The sequence below is a fragment of the Thamnophis sirtalis genome, unplaced genomic scaffold (assembly GCF_051295495.1).
Source record: "Thamnophis sirtalis isolate CommonGarterSnake01/CBP01778 unplaced genomic scaffold, rThaSir2_p1.2 scaffold_4, whole genome shotgun sequence".
Classification (NCBI taxonomy): Eukaryota; Metazoa; Chordata; class Lepidosauria; order Squamata; family Natricidae; genus Thamnophis; species Thamnophis sirtalis.
In genome coordinates, this window is record NW_028261384.1 from 125,243,676 (window position 1) to 125,267,600 (window position 23,925).

Consider the following 23,925-nt stretch of genomic DNA (forward strand, 5'->3'; position numbering starts at 1 on the left):
CAGAGGAATGGAGCCCATATATTTCGTGGAGTTTTCCATAATTAGCTTTTCATGAGGGAAAAGCTGGATAACTGTTCTCCAGATACAATTTAATATTTCCAAAACTGGTACCCACCAGATGCATCAGAGTATGCCTTCCAACATCAACGGAATACTGAGAGTGGATGTCAAGCAAACCTGGAAAGCAGCAGAATGGAGAAGTCTAGAAAAAGTTCCCCTCCCCTGCTCTCCTTTTCCCTCCCCTCCCCTCATCTCCTCTTCCCTGAATCCTAGATCTCTTTCTGTGATGAACTTTACAATGACAATCCATTTTTGAGGCGTAGCAGGAGGGCCGCTCAATAACTGTGTTCAGTTCTCCATTTATTCTCCAGAAGTTAACATTTGCTTTGCTTTTCATGGGAAATTCCATTGGAACCAGTGGAAATTTTCCATGCAATATAAAGAATGGCAATATTCTCCAGACTGCTGTTGAAGGAATTAAGAAGTAACTTCTCTCTTATCTTTGGTGTTTTAGATTTTAGAAAGTGGAATGATTTGTCCTGTGACCTGTTGAATGCCTACATCTGTAAGTACCAGATGTAGAGCCATCTGGAAAAACAGCAGCTGGGATGCAACTAGAATCAGCTACGAAATACTTTCAGATTTGACTGACACCCTGTTTATTTTACTGCCTCTGAATCATTCGGAATGAAAGATCAGATCTTCTCCATTCCTATCCACATTTCCCCTTAGAATAGACAACTTCACCACGATGCTCGTCTCCTGACTTTTCTCAGTAGCAAATGCAATATGAATAAATTTTATGCAACACATATATACTACATTTCTGGGTGTATTTCTATCATTCAAGAGGGTGGAAGCAGTTATACTGGTTGCATCGAATCTAAGAGTTTCATCCAGTGTTTCAGGAGAAAGGAATAAAAGGAATGAATGGAAGAGAGGGGAGAAAACACATGTTGGTCCCCAGGGGCATCATGGCAGAAGGGGGTCCAAAAATGTCAAGATGACAATAACAACAGGTGGTTCTGCTAAGTAAACACAAGGCAGGAGAGTTACAGGCAAACACAAGCAGTTAGTTTCATTTCAGCACACAAGCCCAGACAGACTGCTAGTTTACTTCTCCGAGCAGCAGACTGCTTTCTTAAGTTTCTGCTTCAATTCTGTGCACAGACTCATATCTGTTTAAGTTCCCATTGGCTGACTTATTTGCTATGCCTATTCATTGGCTGACCTTGTTCCCATGTCTCTCCCAGTCATGAATATTCTAACAAACCATTTGTCCAGGATGGTACAAGGACTCCTGCCTTGGGCTGGGTGTTGGACTAAAAGACCTCTAAGGTCCCTTCCATCCTTCTGATTCTGTGATTCTAACTTATATGAAAGGCAATAAAAGAATCAGGTCACCTCCTATAAAATTTGTTCATTTCTCAACCATTTTTAAGAAGATTTTAGATATCCATTTGTCTGATCGGTGTAGGGTTTCCTGCCTTAGCGGGGGGTTGGACTAAAAGACCTTCAAGATCCCTTCCAACTCTGTTATTCTATTCTATTCATTTCTCAACAATTTCTCTTTAATTCTAACTCTGAGTTTTTGGAAAACTTTTAGGATTGACTTCAAAGTTTGGCACCTAATATATTTCAAGGACAAATGAGAAGCAGAGTGCCAGAAGCAGAGTGCCATGTGGCTAATAGATTAGCTGCTTTGTTTTGAAATAAAGTTTCAATTCATTCTATTAATTGTCCTTGCAGGACAAGCTCAATTAAGTTACAAAAAATTAGCATGCCATAGAAAGAGTGACCTATAGTGATAGCATTACAGGGATTAGTTCCATTGGGGAGTATCCTGAATTTGACTTATCCTGAAAAACTAAACAAAATCTGGCCTGATTAGGAAGGTCCATTAATTTGGGAAGTCAAAAATCGAGAAAGAAAATAAATGGCAAATTACTTCTGAAATGTTTTTGGAAAAGTATATGGACTTGTTCATATAGTCCCCAGGAGTAAAGCATCACTTCAGGAAGCCATTATCATAAATCATTCTCTTCTTACCAGTTCAGTCTGCATGGAACATCTCCACTGGTTCCATTGAATTTTTCATGAAAAGCAAAGAGCATTGGTTTCTGGGGAACAAAAGGTGAACTGAAGATGACTTGGCTAAAAACAGAGTTGACAGCGGTAAAATGAAGTGCTGACAAGGAAACACCAGCTATTCATAATTCCTCTCCAGACAGAATTCCAGTCCAGACAAGTGCTCCAGATAGTTTTTCTTACTTCTTGTGGGGCGATCATAAACTGTGGTCTCTGGGAAAGTTTAGAGTTCTTGGAGATGAGGAATAACCATGTCAATCAAGCAACAATATGTACTTTTAACGACACCGATTTCCTTTTCTAATCATTTCCACAAATGGTTTGTTAACTGCTTTCAGCTATTAGGAATCTTTGCATCAGCGGGGTTTACTGCATAAGGTGAAGGTCCTTCAATTCTTAACCAGATAAGTGTTAAATCTAATCTACAATATTTTTGAATAAACAGCAAAAGGGTTATTACTACTTTGATTCTGGAAAGTTTCAAGTGGACTAAGAGTCCAGATAAATCAGACTAGAGCTGGAAGTCATTTAGTCCATCCTCCTACTCAAGCAGGAGATTTCAGACAAGTGACTGTCCAATTTCTTCTTAAAAACCTCCAATGATGAGACTTTACTCATTCATTATTCACACAAGCCGTGTGTGTGTGTCTGTGTCTGTGTCTGTGTGTGTGTGTGTGTGTGTGTGTGTGTGTGTGTGTGTGTGTGTGCGTGTCAAATACCACTCACTCATCACTAAAGCCTACAAATTTGAAATTTGGCACATATGTTCCTCTTGGCTTTTAGGTGCTCCCTAAGGAAAGATTTTTTAAAATGACCATCTGATTATTAGTATTTCTTATACAGTAATTAACACGTTCTGATGCTAAGCAGTTCTGCTCCTCCTCCCCACCTGAAAAGAACTTTGTTCCAACTGCCAGTTGCTGCACATTCCGTTACCTCAGTTCAAACTGGCAGGCATTCCACTCCTTCGCTCAGGAACAGTCTGGGGCTCCTAACAGTACTAAACATCAGCACTTTACCAAAATGTTTACACCTTCCACCTATGGAACTGCTTCTGGACTCAAGGTGGCAAGATTAATATTCCCTTATGTGTTCCAATTGACTATCACTGAGCCAAGAGATTGTAACCTGAGTGAAGCGGATTTCTCCTGCATTGCCTGATCACATCACGAAGCATGGGTATCAAGCTAGTAAAGCATATATATGCATAGAGAATGTAGATTCTCAGGAGGCATCCAAGCCATAAAACAAAACACCTATTTCCAAAGAAACATTGTATTCATCCATGGATGAAGACCCAGGCACATAGCTATTATTAAATGAACGGGAGGAGAATTTCAAAAACTCCTCAAAAATGTAAGGCTGTATAAATCTCCATTCAGTCGGTGTCTATCATCCAAACCCAAAAGGAAATATTTCATAGATGGCTAAATGGGATCTCTGATATCCCAAGGAGGTTTAAGTGTCTTCCAGAAGAGCGAAAATTTTTAGGCTATTTGTGGCCAGGCTGAGGTTTTTCTGTGCCTCCTGCTGTATCCCTTTTAAGAAATATCCTACAGTGGTAGACATGTGACAAAGCAAAGAAATTTTGGAGTAAGATTCATATTTTAATACAGAAATTTCTTAAAACAAAGTTAAAGTTGAAAGCAGAAACTTTTCTTTTGGCTTTAATTTAAAAAAATAGACTTAGAGAAAAAAATTGAAACTTTGATCTTATATATGTTAACAGCAGTAAGACTACTGTATGCAGAAAAATGGAAGGACATTTCAATTCCCAACATGGACGGATGGCTGCAGAAGCTGATGGAGTTTGCTGAAATATCCAAATTGATCATTTTGATTAAAGAAAAGAATATTAGTACATTTGTTTCCACATGGAGACCGCTTCTGAACTTTGTGCTTGAGGTGGGGAAAAAAATGAAACTGTGATTTTGAGTTTTACCAGTTAGATTGATAGATGCTTATAGAAATGGCTAATTGATATTATTATGAAAAAGCAAAGCGTTGTGGTTTGATTTTAATGCTTTACTGAACTGTAACAGAGGGGAATTTGAAGTCAACACTTTTTATCATTTTCACGGCCCTTTCTCACTTCTCTTCCCACTGTGCCTTCCTATTTTGTATTTTGTATCTTATCTTATAACCTAATAAAATGTTTTTTTAAAGAAAGAAATATGCTACAGGTAATTCTCAGCTTGTAACCATTTGTTTTAGTGATCATTCAAAGTTACGATAGCACTGAAAACAGTGACTTACGTATGATCAGTGGTGAAATCCAAAAAAATTCCCTACCACATACTGGTGGGTGTGGACTGGTGGTCATGTGACCAGATGGGCATGGCCAACTTGTAAAATGTTGTGAAACTCAGTTAACAATGTTCTTGTATAATTGTGGTCATAAGTTTTCTTTCTTTCTCTTTCTTTCTCTTCCTTCCTCTCTCTTTCTCTCTTTGATTTGTTTCCCTCTCTTTTCCCTCTCTCTCATTCTCTCCCTCCAGCTCTTTCATTTCTCTCTCTCTTTCCCTTCTCCCTCTCTGATTTGTTTCTCTCTCTTTTCCCTCTCTGTCATTCTCTCCTATTTTTTGGCTGTTTTCAGGCTGTTTTGGGGAAGCTTTCTAATGCTCCAGTGCCTGTGAAGACCAGGTGGCCAGTAAATATGAGTGCACCGGAAACCAGAAAAGCAGTGGACAATGGTGCGTGTGCCCACAGAGAGGGCTCTGCATGCCATCTCTGGCACACGTGCCATAGGTTTGCCATCAAGACTCTAAAAGATGCATTAAAAATTTATTCATATTACATTTGCTATTGAAAAAAATCAGGAGAAGAGCATCATGGTGAAGTTGTCTATTCTAAGAGGAAATGTGGATAGGAAGGGAGATCTGATCTTTCATTCTGAATGATTCAGAGGCAGTAAAATCAACAGGGTGTCAATCAAATCTGCAGGCATTTCGTAGCTGATTCTAGTTGCATCCCAGCCGCTGTTTTTCCAGATGGTTCTACAGCTGGTACTTACAGATGTAGGCATTCAATCTGTCACAGGACCAACCATTCCACTTTTTTAAACCTAAAATGCCAAGGATGACGGAAGTAACTCCTTAATTCCTTCAACAGCAATTTGGAGAATATTACCATTCTTTAAATTGCATGAGAAATTTCCACTGGCTCCAATGGATTTTCCCATGAAAAGCAAAGCAACTGACATCTGGATAATAAATTGAGAACTGAACACAGTTATTGATATTCTCCCTCCTGCCACTTCCCAAAAATGAATTGTCATTGTAAAGTTCATTATAGAAAGAGATCTAAGATTCAGGGAAGAGGAGATGAGTGGAGGAGTGGGATCTTTCTCCAGTCTTCTCCATTCCGTTGCTTTCCAGGTTTGTTGGACATCCACTCTCAGTACTCCATTGATGTTGAAAGGTATACTCTAATGCATCTGGTGGGTACCAGTTTTGGAAAGATTAAATTGCATCTGGAGAATAGTTATCCAGCTTTGCCTTCAATGAAAGCTAATTATGGAAAACTCCATGAAATATATGAGCTCCATTCCTCTGACTTATGGGATAACTCAAAGTTAAATGAACAAAACCTTGTTTTCCTGATGGCCCTGGCTTGAAAACATGGTTCATCAAGAACCACCAGAAAGTGTTGGTTTACTAGTATCAGATGTTAGCTCCACACAGTGCTCTTCCTCATATGCGTTATTTGGCTCACCTGCCCTCCACATATTGTAATTGAAGGCAGAATCATCAACCCATCTCCATCGCCTTTTCTGTTGACAAAACACATGAACATATGTTAAAAAGTTAAGTAACCTCTTGGGATGACAAACTATACAGATTAGCTGGAAGAGTTTAGAAGTGGGCAGTTCTTAGATACTGGCTGTGATTAACAAGTTCAAGCAATTTCCCTCAAATGGTCAAGTGAAAATTTTTGTAGCTCACTGCTACAAAATTAAATTAAATTAAATTTTTAAAAAATTGCAAGACATCATATCATACGCAATTTATGGGAATGAGTGCAGTAGAAATTTTATGTATATAGTAGCAGAATATAAGATTCAGCTGTTTAAAATTTGGACTACAAAACTGCATTTTGGTTTTTAAAAACCCAGGTTATTACAACCATTCTTTCCCCACCATTCGTATTTACCATAAAAATAGAATTGGGAGGCTGCTTGCAATGAACTTTTTTTATTATATTGTCAAGATAAAGTGATCCCTTATTCAAAAAGAAAACACACACACCTACACACAAAGTTTATATTTATATTCATGCATGTATGCGTTTATGTGTGTATGTATATATACTTTTGTATGTGTATATGTTTAGCTATACTTCAGGTGCATTTCTGGTACATTTCTTTATTAATGGGCCCTCCAAGCTTTCTTTAGCTTAGGGGCCCTCCTACTCTACATCTTGCACTCACTGACTGTAGTGATACCAAGGAAGCTTCTAAATTATGACCCAATAGCAGTGCTAGGTATTTTATCAAAACTGGCTCATGACCATTAATTCAATCATACGGCTCGGTCAAAATCATAAACAAAGATAGCCTATGTAATATTTCCAAATCTAGATCACAAATGTTTATTTACTCAGCACTTACTCCCTTTGTATATCAGGTGATTAATTCACAAGTCACTCTAAAGAAATTTCCTTGCCTGTTTGAGACCATTGTTAGTAAAACCAAGATTTATTTCTTTAAAATTTACCAATGAAGGTAGAATGCACATATTGTAATGGAAAACTGGATGATTGATTGATTCACTGACTGATTGATTGATGTTTTTCATTTTTTAATTGCTCGTGTCCTTCAGAGCAGGGCTCTCTAATTAATTTCATTTATAACTGGTTTTATCTCCAGCTCAATTATCTAAAAGCTCCCACTGGTTTTTAAAAACATTTTTGAATAAACACAAACAGACAAAACAAACAAAAAACCCACAAAACCATCTTCCATTACAAATTGCAGAAAGTGTGTCAATTGGTGCATCCCTTCCACCATCGTCACCTACAATTCATGTCAAATCATATATTTTACATCAAATATATTTGTATATGTGTGTGTGTTATTTTACGTCCTTTTACCTAAAATATTCCAGATTTAAAGCAAAACCACATAATGGCATTCCATTAACTCTTCCAAATATCATCCAATAACATTACATCTTTATAACATGTTCTAAATAAAAAATGGTTATATTTAATAACAGAGTTTCTAAACCTCCTTTCGTAGTCACCATTTGCAATTTATATCAAATTTCCTCTTATCAAACCAATGCATATGTATACATTATTCTCATTATCAATCATTTACTTAACTATATCCATTATCACTTCATTTTTTACATAATGCTCTAAATTTAACTAAGTTTGGCTTAATTTTTATAATAAGCTTTCATATATCAACCTGTGTCTTTCCAGTAATAGTGCAGTGTTACATCTCTTGCCATTTGTGGCATTAGTATTCTGGTTAATTCCTTAGTCAATTTTGTATGTACTTCTCTTCGCAACTTGTTGCTTGTTGCATATCTTGTATAGGTTCAAAACCCTCTATCTGCTTCTTCAATCAGCTTATCTTTGGTTATCACTAGTACTTCTAACAAAATTTATCTCATTGGTTCCATAAATTCTTCTCTCTTTTCTTCTTCTATGCCTTGAAATCTGGGGTAATGCTCCAGTCCATCTTTCTCCCCTTTCCATATTCCACTCTTTCCATTTCCAACCATGCTCAGTTCACTGTCGGTATCAACAATTTTCTTATCTCTTTGTTTATTTCTTCCTTCAGTTTTTAGAGCTCTGACCTCCACTTTCTTCATTTGATGAACATCCTCAATTTTTCCATCAAATTTTACGGTTCTACAATCTATGATCTCCAATCTCGTCTCAATTTTCTCTGTTACTTCTAATAATTTTTGAATTTCAAACATAATCTTTTGCAATGTTAAGGTTTCTTTTTCATGTTGCACCATTCTTCCAACTTGTAAACACTGCCACTCTGGCATTCAAAACTTTTTATTAGGTTTAAAGCAAGTTCATTTATAATCTTTCAAGACAAGGCTTTGTTTTCATTCCACTCCAGCGACCAATGATGTTCCCAAAGAGCACCTGTATAAACAACCCATGCTCTTCTCACTATCACCCTCTGTAAACAAGCAGAAAAACCTTGAAATACAAAGTCAAAGGATCAAAGAGAAAAAGGAAAGGACAATATTTCCAAGATTCAAGCCTCCAGCCTCCAAGGGCAGTGTTACTTCCTTTCCCTCTGTTATTACAGCCCTCTTTGTATTCCTTTTATATCTTCTGTATATTCTGGACTTAAAGAAAACAAAAATTCTAAGTGGAACAAAGAAAAAAGAAAAAAACCCCATCCAATCCAGCATTATAAAAATAAAGAAAAAGATTTTAATCCATAGGTAAAAGAAAGAATATAAAAAGTAGAAGAAGAAAAACTAATCCGTTCAACCTAAGGAATAGGAAACATTTGCAGAAGTTCCATCCGTAAAAGAGGGGGAAAAAGGATAACAAACTGTCTAATGTGGCTTAATTTCACCGCTTATTCTGTTTTCAAATTTAATTTAGCTTTCATTTTTTGGGGTGGAAGAGTCTTTTATAACAAAAGGATTTCCTCACCAGATGGACACACTTTCTCTTTCCATTTTCCTCCTGTTCTGGAGCTGTCCCAACTTCAGCAGCTTCAATGGTTTGCTTCTGTCACTGACAAAAATATATTCTCCTGGATCAATCAGGGACTTAGCCGTGTCCCTGAGATCAGTAGGACGTACTCTTCCCTATCACTGTCTCTTCGGGACGGTTTAGGTCCAAAAGGACCGCCCAGCGGCAAAAGTATCAACTGTGATCTTGGAGCTCCATGATCACATGTCATGTCATCGCAGCATCAGCATCCTCTCTAAAAGCCCCCAATGTTGACCAGCAGTGGTAAGTATATATACACAGAGGGTGCACATTTTCAGGAAACATTCAAGCCTTAAACACCCATTTCCAAAGAAATGTTTGATTTATCCATGGGTGGAAACCAGAAATCTAGCTAGAATTAAAAGAATGATTGGAGAATGTCACCCAAAATCAAAAGGGAAGATTTCACAAAAGTTTGATTGAAGCTAATTTCCTGAATCAATTCCAGACTATCTAAGAGCTTTTTTAAAAGTGGTACCCAAAGGCCATAGGGAAGTTTTCTAACTTATGTGAGACAAAACAGTGGGTTCATGAAGAACTTTTCCCAAAAGACCCAGTGATGACATTTTTATCTTTAAAGGTAGGCAATTGATGCTGTTTTTAGACATGTTCCCTCCTTTTTAGAAAATGCAACTTGGAAGACAATCCTACCCTACCTCCATTAACAGGTAATATTTGGAGATGGGTGGGAAATATTTATTTTCCTGGTATCTTCCAGAACTATATAAATATTCTTCACAACAGAGGAGAATATTTATAGCTCAGGATTGATCCCAGGAAAATAAAGGTTTTTATACCTTTAACTGATATTTGTTTCTGATACATCAATATACTGCTCTTGCAAGGGGACATTACATGAATCCCACTCTGAGTCTGCAATTCATATTTCCTTCCTCCTTGAAGTGGAGGAAAATGAGACATCTCACCTGCTTCCTTCTTGAGATTCTGAGGTCTAGTTCTTTTCTACTAAGTGAGCTGAAATAATAAACCCCAAATTTCAACATTTTGCATAGTCAGTAAGTGGTTCTAAACAATTCATCTTCATCTTCACATGCATCTGTTTAACCAAAATTATATTAATCAGAAAATACTAACAACCAAACCTATAATTATAGAGATCATGACTCTTCATAGTGAACCTTCTCTGGGAAATGGCTTCATCGCCTTCTTGGCCGGCTAAGCAAGTGTAACTCTTGGTATCTGTTGTGAAATAAAGTGCAAAGAGTTAGTTTGCCTAGAGGTTAAGGCACCAGGCTAGAAAACTAGCAGATTATCTTATCTTGCTTTAGCCAGCTGAGTGACTTTGGGTCAATCACATTCTCTCAGCCCACAACATAATAGGCAACAAGGCCATCAATCAACTTATGGTTCATCATTCAGTTGATCCAACACAACAAAATCCTTCACTTTCGTTTGTGCATGTGAAAGAGAGATGGAGGAGTGACAGAGTGATATAAGATAGCTAGATAGATAACTAGAGAGCTAGCTAGATAGCTAGATAGCTAGATAGCTAGATAGCTAGATAGCTAGATAGCTAGATAGCTAGATAGCTAGATAGATAGATAGCTAGATAGATAGATAGATAGATAGATAGATAGATAGATAGATAGATAGATAGATAGATAGATAGATAGATAGATAGATAGATGATAGATAGATGATAGATAGATAGATAGATAGATAGATAGATAGATAGATAGATAGATAGATAGATAGATAGATAGATAGATAGATAGCTGGACAGACAGACAGACAGACAGAAAGACAGACAGACAGACAGACAGATGATGGATGGGAGGGAGGGAGGGAGGGAGGGAGGGAGGGAGGGAGAGAGAGAGAGAGAGAGAGAGAGAGAGAGAGAGAGAGAGAGAGAGAGAGAGAGAGAGAGAAGATACCTAGATATACTATCAGAATGTTGGAACAGTTAAGTGTAAGTGCAGTTGGAAAAATAAGAACTTATTTGCAGGAATAAATAAAGAAAAGAACAAATGTTCAAAGTTACAACAGGACTGAAAAAAGTGACTTATGACCATTTTTCACAGTTACAACCTTTGCAGCATCCCCATGGTCATGTGGTTCTGAGGGTTGGCAACAGATTCATATTTATGACGGTCACAGTGTCCCAGGACCCTGTGATCACCTTTTGTGACCTTCTGATAAGCAATGTTAATGGGGAAGCCAGATTTGTCTTTGGTACTAATTTAACATCTTGCTTAACAACGTGGCAAGGAAGGTCGTAAAATGGGCAGAATTTAACAATGGAAATTTTTGGCTCAATTGTGGTGGTAAGTCAGGAACTACCTGTACATTCCTTAACAGATCTAATTATCTCACTTAAAATACATATTCTTTGCTTAGCTATGCTAAGCCCATACTCTGTATCCTAGTCAGCAATATTATGAGCAATTTTCATCCTGAATTGGACCTGATGCTATCCAATGACTCACTATCCTTTTAGCACTCAGCATAGGCTCAGGAGCACATGTTGTCACAAGACTTCCTGCTGCTCTCACCACAAAAACATAGCTAAAGACCAACTTACCTTCGCTACTGGTTCAGGCAATGTGAGCGCACACATGTGCAGGATAACCTCTGCGCATGCGCAGGACCTGCTATTTTCGATGATCAGCTGTGACGCACAATTTAAATTAGCTAGAAAGCAGGAAATCCAACAATTCCAGCTAATATAAATCGCATATCACAGCTGACAGTCAGAAATACCAATTCCTCCCAACCAGTAGCATTTTATTTTACTACCAGTTCGAGCAAACCAATCCAAACCGGTAGCATTTCACCCCTGCTAAAGATTCAACTATGTATTCTGTTGTTCATTCTCAACAGTATATTTTCATGATCTTTATTACAAAGATATGTACCTGCTACTAATGTGCTACTTCACAATAATCAATCAAACAGGAGAAACTATCTACCTCCATATAAATACAATTGATTGATTGATTGATTGATTGATTGATTGATTGATTGATTGACTTATTGCATGCCATCAAGCAATATTGACTGTTGGTAACCACAAAGAATTGATTTTTTTTCCATGGTGATTTGTCTCTAACTTGGTTATCTAGGTCTTTTTTATTAAAAGAAATGAAAAATTTACACAATAGTAAAAGCAATACAAATTTAAGATAAAGAGAAAAGAACAATAGTAAATAGATAAAGAAACAAAAATGGGGGAAGGGAAAAAAATAAAGAAGCAGCATCCAATCTTTAGAGCAATTAAAAATAAATTTATCATTTATTCTTGTCAAGGTCACATATTTGCCTTCTTCCTCTCTTTTATCCTTTCTAATAATCAGATCCATAAATTACCACTTCAGGTTTTTTTTTCCCATTTTCAGCAAAAAGTCCATAAAGGGTTTCCTGTAGCTAATAATTGTACTTATTGTCTTCTCCCTAATCAAACAAGTCAATTTTGCCATCTCAGGAAATTCTGCCATCTTCACCAACTATGCACAATACAGGTGGTTCTTGTCTTACAACCATTCCTTTAACAGCCGTTCAAAAGTTATTACAGCGCTAAAAAAAAATGACTTAGGACTGGTGCTTCCACTTACGACCGTTACGACCTCCCTGGTGTCATGTGCTCAAAATTCAGGCACTTGGCAACTGGCATGTATTTACAATGCTTGCAGTGCCCCAGGGTCACGTGTTCACTATTTACAATCTTCGCAGGGGCAACAAAATCAGTCAATGGGGGAAGCTGGATTCACTAAATCAGTGATCCACAACCTTCCCGGCTTGGCCAGAGGGAGGGGAAATGGGATGGTTCTGTGTTCTGTTTATGAGTTTACTTTATTGATTAGCCCTTGGGCCCTATCCAAGTGCAGAGTTCTAGACAAGAGGTGGGATTCACTTGCCTTCCCTACCGCTTCGTAAATGTGAGTGCACGCGCACGCATGCTCGCTTCACTTCTGCGCATGTGCAGTGCTCACACATTACATCGGGCCAGGTGGGCGGAGCCACAGCCACCGCTACTAGTTTACCCAAATTGGAGAGAACAAGCTGAATATCCCCCCTGTTCCGGACACAAATTATTACTAAAATCTGATAAAGACAATTTAAAGTGGGATTGGATAAAATACGATTTAAAATGAAATTGTAATAAAATACGATTTAAAATGAAATTGGAACAAAACACAGTTTAAAATGAAATTGGAATAAAATACAAAAATTTAATATATAGATATTCGCATGAAGACCAGCTGGCTGGCACGGACATCCTAAAGGAAGCAGCTGCTTGGTACACAAGGACACCGGACCAGCTGTCCAACATGCATGCAGGCGGGATCCAATTTCGGCACTTGGTGCTGAAAAGGTTAACCATCCCTGGTGTAGGGCCTCCTACTTGGGCAGGAGGTTGGACTAGATGACCTACAAGGTCCCTTCCAACTCTGTTAACCTGTATCTATCTGACCTGAACAATTGATCTTGATCGAAGCATATCTATACATAAGAAACCATTCAACAAGAGAACCAATCAGCTGCTCAGAATTCAAATATAGGTCCGGTTGGTCACATGACCAACTGACCACATTGGCACACAAGACGTTTATAAGCTAAGGAGAATAGGACATGAAAGTCCTGCTGATGATGTTACGTAGTCTGGTAATGAAACGTTCAGAAACTAAATTGAAATTTGAAGAGCCAACCACTGCCAAAGTCAACCTTTAATAAAGTGCATCTATGAATTGCTCGCACGTTAAGACTACAGTATGACCTTGGGTTGCTCATTAAGCAGCAATGCTTGATTGCTGGTAGTGTGTTTAAGATGCCATGCTAAAACAACGTGGCACAGGGAGGAATTTCATCCAACACCAGCATAGCTGTGAAGTCAGCTCAACCTCACAATGAGAACGTTGGCCCACAATGATTAAGTCTATTCCTTACAGCAACAATTTGGATTAGAGCCACCACAGAAACATATTGGAAGTTGAGGGGGGGGAGGAAATATGTCACTCTTTTCAGCCATCACCCACAACTGAACAGAATGGAATTTGCCAGCTGTCATTTAACAAAAAAAAAAAAGCTCCTAGTCCTCATGCTGACACAGACACTTGGCAATGTGTGAAAGCCTCTAGCAGTTTCTGGAAGTTCTTTACCACTGAATGGAAGCCCTTCTGGTATTTCCTGTTGTTTTCTTTCCTGCTGGTAACAAACACCCCTTCATCTCCCTTTGGACGCTTGGCTTCCTTAATTGATATTCAGAGAAGGTGCCAGAGGAGACAGGAGCATTTTAACACAAGGTGGGTTATGAGATTTGTCTGGATTGTTTAAAGGTGTAAATTTGTAGTGTTTCCATCCTTTGGTGGAAGGGATGAATAAGAGATGGCAGTAGACCTTTAGGGAGGAAAAAAGAGAATTAACATTCTTTCTCCAATTCATCTTTTTCTAAAGAACCTAAAGTGTAGAAGCTTTTAAAACAAATAATTGAAAACCACTGTGGATTTTCCCTGCTTAACAATAGTGATATAGAGATATAGAGATATGTGATAGATGATAGGTAGGTAGGTAGGTAGGTAGGTAGGTTGGTAGGTAGAGATAGATAGATAGATAGATAGATAGATAGATAGATAGATAGATAGATAGATAGATAGATAGATAGATAGATAGATAGATAGATAGATAGATAATGGATAGATACATGATGGATGGATAAATGGATGGATGGATGGATGGATGGATGGATGGATGGATGGATGGATGGATGGATATAGAGAGATGAGCGAGAGAATGATAGGTGATAGATAGATATAGATAAGATAGATAAATGGATAGATGGACGCATGGATGCATGGATGCATGGACGCATGGACGCATGGATGGTGAGAGATGCAAATAAGAGAGAGAGATGATGGATGCATGGATGCATGGATGCATGGATGGATGCATGGATGCATGGATGGATGCATGGATGGATGGAGAGAGAGAGAGAGATGAGATTGTAGATGGATGGATGGATGGATGGATGGATGGATGGATGGATGGATGGAGAGAGAGAGAGATGAGAGAATATAGATGATAGATAGATAGATAGATGGATAGATAGATAGATGATAGATAGATAGACACAGACAAATATGATAGATAGATAGACAGACAGAGAGATGGATGATGGATTGATAATGGATGCATGGATGGATGGAGATAAAGAAATGATAGATAGATAGATAGATAGATAGATAGATAGATAGATAGATAGATAGATAGATAGATAGATAGATAGATAGATATGATAGACAGACAGACAGACAGATGATGGATTGATAATGGATGGATGCATGGATGGATGGAGATAAAGATATAGTTGAGAGAGAGAATGATAGCTAGCGAGAGAGAGAGAGAGAGACAGAGAGAGAGATGGATGAGAGAGAGAACGACAGACAATCAGAATGTTGGGATATTTAAATATAAGGGCAGATAGGGAAAAAAGAACATTTTCAGGAATAAATAAATAAAATACCAGAAGCTTACTTAGAGATGAGAGATCAGAGGATGCCTTCACAGAAAGTACTAAATTTGACTAGTGCTAACTTTAGCATAGTATGAATTCAGCCATTCGTTTATGGTATGGGGTGTGAACTTGAAGAGTTAAATCAAGATTGTATGAATACTGCCCATCCCTCTATTGTTACCCATGATTACAGTTCTTTTTTCTTTCTTGTCTCATTTCTTTCTTTCTTTCTTCCTTCCCTCCTTCCTTCCTTCTTTTCTTCTTTCTCAAATTTATATAGTCACCCACCTCACAAAAGGTGACTCTGGAACAGTGTATACTAGTCAATTTAAAAAGAGTACATATCTAAAAACAGACATTTAAAAATAGAAAAATCAGCATTAAAATGAAGAAAATTAACTAAAAATGTATACAGATCTAAAAAAGAGAGGGTGGGAATAAATCCACCTCAATAGTGGAACCATCTAAACAAGTCTCCATTTCCCTGGGACCCCCAGATCTGATGGCATAACCAGCTCTTGAGGGACTTCCAGAACATCAGAAATGATGGAGCTAATATCCAAGAGAGAATGATCCATAATGTCGGTGCCACAGCAAAGAAGGCCAATGTCCCAAACTTGTCAAAACTTTCTGGGCCAGGCAATATATGGACTTCTTCCTCTTTTCCAAAAAAGCAATGCCAGATATTATGTTGGTTTGTCACATAAATTAGTCAAACTAGGGACAACCTAAACCTGATTCATGCCTAGGCAAGCCAGAGATGAAGACAACATCAATGAGAATAGAATAGAATAGAATAGAATAGAATGGAATGGAGTGGAGTGGAGTGGAGTGGAGTGGAGTGGAAAGGGAAGGGAAGGGAAGGGAAGGGGGAGGGGGAGGGGGAGGGGGAGGGGGGAGGGAGGGGAAGGGAAGAGAAGGAAAGAGAAGAGAAGAGAAGAGAAGAGAAGAGAAGAGAAGAGAAGAGAAGAGAAGAGAAGAGAAGAGAAGAGAAGAGAGAAGAGAGAAGAGAGAAGAGAGAAGAAAATGGAAGGGAAGAGAAGAGGGGAGGGGAGAGAATGGAAGGGAAGAGAAGAATAGAGAATAGAGAATAGAGAATAGAGAATAGAGAATAGAGAATAGAGAATAGAGAATAGAGAATAGAGAATAGAGAATAGAGAATAGAGAATAGAGAATAGAGAATAGAGAATAGAGAATAGAGAATAGAGAATAGAGAATAGAGAATAGAGAATAGAGAAGGAAAGGGAATAGGGAATAGGGAATAGGGAATAGGGAATAGGGAATAGGGAATAGGGAATAGGGAATAGGGAATAGGGAATAGGGAATAGGGAATAGGGAATAGGGAGTAGAGTAGAGTAGAGTAGAGTAGAGTAGAGTAGAGTAGAGTAGAGTAGAGTAGAGTAGAATAGAATAGAATAGAATAGAATAGAATAGAATAGAATAGAATAGAATTCTTTATTGGCTGTGTGATTGGACATACAAGGAATTTATCTTTGGTGCATATGCTCTCAATGTACATAAAAGAAAAGATACATTCATCACGAATCATAAGGTGCAACACTTAATGATAGTCATAGGGCACAATTAAGCAATCAAATCATACTAGGAAACAATCAAAATAAATTGTAGGGATACACACAACAAAATTACATACAGTCATAAGTGGGAGGAGATGGGTGATAGGAACAATGAGAAGACTAGTAGTAATAGTAATGCAGACTTAGTAACAGTATTGAGGGAGTTATTTGTTTAGCAGAATGATGGCGTCTAGTTGTTCTTGTGTCTAGTTGTTCGGGTGTGCAGTGCTCTGTAGGGTCGTTTTGAGGGTAGGAGTTGAAACAATTTAGAAATATTTGTCCTGTGTTAGGTGCAGATAGGGACAATAGCCTATGCTTTGACCTTTCCTGAGGAAGCCATTTTGTTTTTCTGCTTTGGACGTCCAACCTCCTCCTTCTACAGCCCACCTGATTTCATTCCCTCTTCTCTTTTCCTTTCTCTTGAGAAGTTACTGAGGAAGACCAAGACAAGAATGACCAACAAGAGCCTAACTCCTGGGCTAACCACAATCCTCCTCCTGTTGATGGCTTGGTTGGCCATGATCAATGCCGCCACTTTTGAGAAGTTCCTGCGACAGCACGTGGACTACCCAATGACCGAAGTCACGGATGCCCAACAGTACTGCAACCTCATGATGAAACGCCGGCACCTGGCGACCAATAAATACTGTAAACATCTCAACACATTTGTCCACATGGAAGTCCCTCAGATCCAAGCTGTCTGTGGTCCGGCAGGAGAACCAACCACAGGAGACCTCCGGGAAAGTAACTCCAGCTTCCCCTTGACGTTGTGCAAGCTTCAGAGGGGCTCTTGGGCTCCAGATTGCAACTACGTAGGAACCAGCGCTGTCGATAGGATTATCATCGCTTGCGAAGATGGCTGCCCCGTCCACTTGGAAACCGAAGTTCCAGATTATATGTAGCTGGAAGAGTTATGAAAAAATGTGGGTCCAAAGTAACCATTTCAGCCATCTGCCTTTTCTCTCCCTCTTTGCTTCTACAAGTAGACCTCGACTCACAACCATCCATTTAGTGACTGCTCCAAGTTACAACGGCATTGAAAAAAATCTCTAGAAAAAAGTCACTGTCGAGTGACTGTCCGAATTTGACCTATGTGTAGCCATTTTATTTAGCTCTCTATTATACTCATTTATTCCTTTTTCTTTCTCTTTACCAAGTAAGGGTTTTTTGGGGGGCTTGCCACATTCTTAAGGTGGAGGGAAGGAGCAAATAGATAGTGAGGATTGTTTTGGCTAGGTGAACTTTTTTCCCGTGGGAACAGAGGCTGCTCCTGCTAAGAACGGAAGAAGGAGTTTGAAGACACCGGGCCAGGGGTGGGTTTCTCGCCCCGTTCCAACCCGTTCGGTTGGAACGGGGCCGGCGGCGTCCTCGTGCACACGCGCAGTGCACGCATGCGTACTAGCATCTGTGCGATGCTCCAGCTGCTCCTGGAAGATCGCGCAGGTGCTGTATGCGTCCTGCGCATGCGTGGAAGCGCAGAACTCGTCAAAACCGGGTAAGGAGCGCGGGCGGGCGGGTGCGCCCTTTGCCGTTCCCGGAAGTTACTTACTTCTGGGTTCGCCGACCAACCGGTTCGCAGGGACCGCCGTGAACCGGTTTAAACCCACCCCTGCACCGGGCAATGTGGATGGCGGGTTTATTGGAGAAGGTGACTTTTGAGGGATGTTTCTAACTTACAATATTATGTGATGTAACTCCGGTTTGTGTCAGGTCCTGAATTAGAACAGACATCGCCAATTTGATGTCTACCTAAATAAAAGAAATTTGTTTTCGAAGATGGACTTTGCGCATTTCTTTTTTGAATGGGTTTCATCACTTGGAAACCTAACATTCAAAAAATGAAATTAGCAGAGTCCAATTTTCGAAAACAAATCTCAAATTTATTCAGGTGGACATCAAATTGGCAAAGTCTGTTATAATTCTGGATCTGGCACAAACTGGAATTAGGCCACACTTTCATCACTTGGAAACCTGATAGTCGCTTGACTTGGGGGGAAAAAGTAACACTGGAAAAAAAAAAGTGATGCTTTTCACACTTATGACCGTTGCAGTATCCCCATGGTCACGTGATCAATTCAGAGGCTTGGCAACTGGTTCATATTTATGACCGTTGATCTCCTTTTGCGACCTTCTGACAAGCAAAGTCAATGGGGAAGCCAGATTCACTTAGCAATCATGTTATGAACTTAACACAGTGTTTCTCAACCTTAGCAACTTGAAGATGTCCGGACTTCAACTCCCAGAATTCCCCAGCCAGCGAATGCTGGCTGGGGAATTCTGGGAGTTGAAGTCCGGACATCTTCAAGTTGCCAAGGTTGAGAAACACTGACTTAACAGTTGCAGTGATTCACTTCACGACTGTAAGCAAGAATGGTCATAAAATGGAGCAAAACTCACTTAACAAACAAAAGTCACTTAACATTTCTATCATTTTGGGCTCCATTATAGTTGTACGTAGATGATTGTTTATTAGAGTTGATGATTAATTGATAGGTTGTTTGGTTGATTCTATGCCATCAAGTTATTTTCAACTCTTCATGACGCCATACTTAGATTATATCCATGTCAATCTCTCCCAATCTTCAGTGTTTCAACTCTCCCATCTGTGCTCACTTCATCATGAAGAAGAAAATCTGTCTCTCTGCTTTTCTCTTGGAAATAAAAACCAACTGTGCTTAAAACTGGTGGGGTTTTTTTGCATGCTTTGGAGTTGTTTCTTATTCATTAATACTATTTTTTTTAAAAAAAAAATGTGAATGGTAATATGCTGGTCTCTGACTGTTATAAAGATTTGATTTGACTTGCAAATGCAAAAACGTCCAGAAATATTTAGTATGTAGGTCCAACATTTGTATTCTTTCAACCTGCAGTTTTAACAATTGAGTTGATTATTTTTCCCAGGTGAACAATTCCTGTTGCTGAAAGAATCCTTCTGAAGTAGCAAACAGAATTGTTCTTCAAAACAAAGTACAAAAGAAGGGCTCGTCCGGGATTTGAACCCGGGACCTCTCGCACCCTAAGCGAGAATCATACCCCTAGACCAACGAGCCTGCGCCGTTACCAACTTTCTTCAGCACCATTTTTTAGTTTTAGGGCCACCTAGTGGTAAACATGTCTACCATGATTTAAAAGTGGGGATTAAAACCTTTCTGTTTGTCCGTCCTCAAAGAAAGAAGAAGGGGAGTGGCATGAAAACCAATCTCACATCTTCCAAAGTAAAAAGGTGTTTGTTCGTTTTTTTTAACTATCTCTGCCTTCTAGTTTGAATTCATCTCTTTCCAGCAGAATATATTTCTGGGCATTTATCGAAAGCTCTTTCCTTGCCTTCTTCCATAATCCCGTAAGGAAGGGGAAAGGGGAAAAAATCTTGACATATTGGAACGAGTGGGAAAGAGAACTAGGAGGGAGGGAGAGAGAAACGAAGGAACGAAAGAGGGAGGGTGGGAGGAAGGAAAGATAAAAGGAGGGAGGGAAGGTTGGAGGAGCGAAGGAAAGAGGGAGGAACGAAGGAAGGAAAGAGAGGGAAGGAGGAAGAAAGGAAGGAAAGACATAATGGAGGGAGGGGAAAAGGAAGGAAGACAAGACAAAAAAGGAGGGAGGGAGGAACAAAGGAAAGAAGGGGGGAGGAACGAAGGAAGGAAAGAGAGAGGGAGGGAGGGAGGAAAGACAAAAAGGAGGGAAGGAGGGAGGGAAGGAGGAAGGATGGATGGATGGGAGAAAAGGAAGGAAGAAGGAAAGAAAGAAAGAAAGAAAGAAAGAAAGAAAGAAAGAAAGAAAGAAAGAAAGAAAGAAAGAAAGAAAGAAAGAAAGAAAGAAAGAAAGAAAGAAAGAAAGAAAGAAAGAAAGAAAGAAAGAAAGAAAGACTTCCCAAGCCTCGTTTCCTGGAATCTAGCAAAAGAAAAAAAGACTTTTCTCTTGTGACGGATAATCTCCTTCTTGATTTTCGAACCAGACGACTCCCCCCATTGGTGAAATAAAATAACTGGGGGTTTGGGGGTTCCTCAAAGCGAGACTTTTAAGAGAGTTGTCAGTGCAGTCACTCCGGTCCCTGGCATCGTCAGGCTGGCATCTCCAGCCGGTCCCGGCAGGGATGGTTCCGATCCTGTCAGGAAGAGTCTCCTGGCATCGCGCAGCCCAAGTGTCTGGGGATCTGGATACAAAACGTCATTCTTCCTTTCGGATTCTCAGTTCTTTTGGCACCAGCTTCTCTTAAGGAATTGAAAGGGAAGGAAAGGAAGGGAAAGGAGGGGAAAGAAAAGAAGTAAAGGAAAGAGAAGAAATAAAGGAAAGAAGGAAAAGAAAGAAGGAAAGGAAAGGGAAAAGGGAAAAAAGAAAAGAAGGAAAGGAAAAGGAAAGGAAAAGAAAAGAGGCAAATTAATTATTTTCCCAGGCCCCTTCCGCTTTTGGATGCCTTTTGTAACCGGTTCCAATTGAAGCGCTTGGAAAGGTTCCTAACCGTTTGGGAGAATTGCAAAATACCCCTTTATTTAATCCAACAAGACTTCAGGTAAACTAAGGTTAGGCTATTTGCTGGATCCAACATAACAAAGGCCCCAGCGAGATTTGAACTCGCGACCCCTGGTTTACAAGACCAGTGCTCTGCCCTCTGAGCTATGGAGCCCTGCTTGATTCAATACAAGTTGCAGTCAGTGGCGTAGAAACTACCTAGGCAAATCGCACCTTCTCAGTACCGCCTTACAGTATTTATTGCTCTCTTCATCTTACCACGCTTTGGATTTTAAATTTTATATGTCATGTCATATGCCTTATTTTAATGGTGATGCTCCTAACATTCATGCATCATCATCATCATCCTGCCTTTTTAAATATCTAACTCAAGGTAGGCAACATGCCTAATCTAAATGTATTAATTATTACCTAATATTAATGTATTGGGGGAAGTTAGGGGTTTTCACTTAAATATATTTCCAGGTGCTCTTTTCTCAAAGAAAAAAATCAAAAGAAAAGAAAGGACGAAAATGAAATAGCAAACCAAGCTAAAATAAAGAAAATCAAGCAAATTAACACCTTTGACATGTTTTAATGCTCCTTTCTTTGCATGGAAATATTTTTTAATTCCCAAATTTAGTCAAGTCCTTTTCATTCAAAATATCTTACCGTTCTATACGGTTGCAGCCATAATCTTATAAGCAAGCAAAAAAAAAAGACCTTTAATGTTCTTTTCACATTTAATACATATTTTAAGTATTAAAAAGAAGGGCTCGTCCGGGATTTGAACCCGGGACCTCTCGCACCCAAAGCGAGAATCATACCCCTAGACCAACGAGCCAGCTGTGCAAAGTTTTTCCCAAGCTTTCTTTGAATGCGGAAAACGGACGGTATTCTGGCAACTTTATCCAAGTTTGAAAACATGAGCTGCTTCGCGTTTTGTTTTATTTTTAGAGGAGGGGGAAAAAACTACATTTAATTTTGTCCCTCTCGGTAATAACATTTGAAATGCTGTTCTTGGCTGCCGCTGAGAAACTGGGAAAATGAAAACCTGGATCGAGTTGTCTGAACGTGCCATTCCAAACCAAGAACGTGCAAACTCCGCGCTCTATTTATTTACTCCACGAGTGAACAAGATCCTACTTTTACAAAAAAGAGAGCGAGAGGAAACTAGCAGATGGCCTCCAGTTCCGCAGAAACACATGAGGAAAGCAGGCAGAAATCGCATTTTTAGGCAAAGAAACGTGATCCGAGGAAATAGTGGAACATTCCGGGATCCCTTGCAAAAGAGAAGGAAGAAGCGCAGATCCAAACATCTGGGAAAGGCAGGTGGGCAATTGCTTCATTCCCCGCAGCATCAAAAGCTGTTTTCCCGACGTGAACGTTGGCAGGCTGAGGATGGCCTCGGGACGCTTCCAATAATCCTATTGCTGCCCGTGCAAGGATGCCGATAAGAAGAGCTGTGATCTTTCTGCGCCAGGAATCGGGGAGGAGAGGGGCGGGATCGGATGGAAATCCCGCCCTTTGGAGCAAGAGACAGAATAACAAGAGTTGGAAGGGACCTTGGAGGTCTTCTAGTCCAACCCGCTGTTTAGGCAGGAAAGACTAGTGCGGGAGGACGGGAGAATAATATTTCGGACACATTAAGCGAAGATTTAGCTCTCTGGAGAAGTCCTAAATCAAGGGTGTCCAACCTTGGCAATTTTAAGAACTGTAAACTTCAAATCCCAGAATTCCCCAGCCAGAATACAATAGAATGGAAGAGAATAGAATAGAGAAAAAAGAAAAGAAAAGAAAATATAGAATAGAATAGAATAGAATAGAATAGAATAGAATAGAATAGAATAGAAAATATGGTATGGAATGGATAGAATAGAAAAAAATAGAAAAGAAAAGAAAAGATGTAATGGAATGAAAGGGAATAGAAAAGGAAATATGGAATGGAATGAAAGGGAATAGAATAGAAGATAATTAGAATAGAATATATGAAATGGAATAGAATAGAATGGGGTGAAAGGGAATAAAATAGAATATATGGAATGCAATGAAAGGGAATATAATAGAATGGAATGGAATGGAATGAAAGAGAATAGAACAGAATGGAATGGAAAAGAAAGTATGGAATGGAATAGAATAGAATAGAATAGAATAGAATAGAATATATGGAATGGAATGGAATAGATTGGAATGGAAAGGAATCAATTGGAATGAAAGGGAATAGAATAGAACAGAATAGAATAGAAAATATGGAATGGAATGAAATGGAATAGAATAGAATAGGATAAGATAAGATAGAATAGAATAGATGGAATTGAATGAAAGGGAATAGAGTAGAGTAGAATAAAATGGAATAGAATAGAATAGAATAGAAAATATGGAATGGAAGGGAATAGAATGGAATGGAATAGATTGGAATGAAAGGGAATAGAATAGAACAGAATAGAATAGAAAATATGGAATGGAATGAAAGTGAATAGAATAGAACAGAATAGTGTAGAATAGGATAGGATAGAATAGAATAGATGGAATGGAATGAAAGGGAATAGAATAGAACAGAATAGAATAGAAAATATGGATTGGAATGAAAGGGAATAGAATAGAATAGAGTAGAATAAAATAGGATAAGATAGAATAGAATAGATG

General features: G+C 39.0%; 2 protein-coding genes and 3 non-coding genes across 6 annotated transcripts in view; 2 read left to right on the forward strand and 3 right to left on the reverse strand.

Moving 5' to 3' along the window:
• The window catches only part of LOC148046398 (C-type lectin BpLec-like), a 27,737-nt gene extending 26,980 nt beyond the window's left edge, over positions 1 to 757 (forward strand). The window contains exon 6 of the mRNA XM_087714716.1: positions 515 to 757. Coding sequence (XP_087570842.1) covers positions 515 to 582 — 68 coding nt within the window. The 3' untranslated portion in view covers positions 583 to 757. The remainder of the gene's footprint in view (positions 1 to 514) is intronic.
• Positions 1 to 19,514, forward strand: part of LOC106549926 (ribonuclease) — a 22,518-nt gene extending 3,004 nt beyond the window's left edge. The window contains exons 1-3 of one of the 2 annotated variants that reach the window (XM_087714120.1): positions 13,852 to 14,048; positions 17,262 to 17,756; positions 19,420 to 19,514. In XM_087714120.1, coding sequence (XP_087570246.1) covers positions 17,286 to 17,735 — 450 coding nt within the window. In that variant the 5' untranslated portion in view covers positions 13,852 to 14,048; positions 17,262 to 17,285 and the 3' untranslated portion in view covers positions 17,736 to 17,756; positions 19,420 to 19,514. Of the gene's footprint in view, positions 1 to 13,851; positions 14,049 to 17,261; positions 17,757 to 19,419 lie in introns of those variants that run through there. The other variant, XM_087714121.1, reaches the window with a different exon arrangement.
• A 297-nt stretch (positions 19,515 to 19,811) lies between these two features.
• Positions 19,812 to 19,883, reverse strand: TRNAP-AGG (transfer RNA proline (anticodon AGG)). Its single transcript has one exon. It is a non-coding gene; the product is annotated as a tRNA-Pro (tRNA).
• A 1,498-nt stretch (positions 19,884 to 21,381) lies between these two features.
• On the reverse strand, positions 21,382 to 21,454 carry TRNAT-UGU (transfer RNA threonine (anticodon UGU)). The gene has a single exon. It is a non-coding gene; the product is annotated as a tRNA-Thr (tRNA).
• A 597-nt stretch (positions 21,455 to 22,051) lies between these two features.
• TRNAP-UGG (transfer RNA proline (anticodon UGG)) lies at positions 22,052 to 22,123 on the reverse strand. The gene has a single exon. It is a non-coding gene; the product is annotated as a tRNA-Pro (tRNA).
• Positions 22,124 to 23,925: the final 1,802 nt, after the last annotated feature.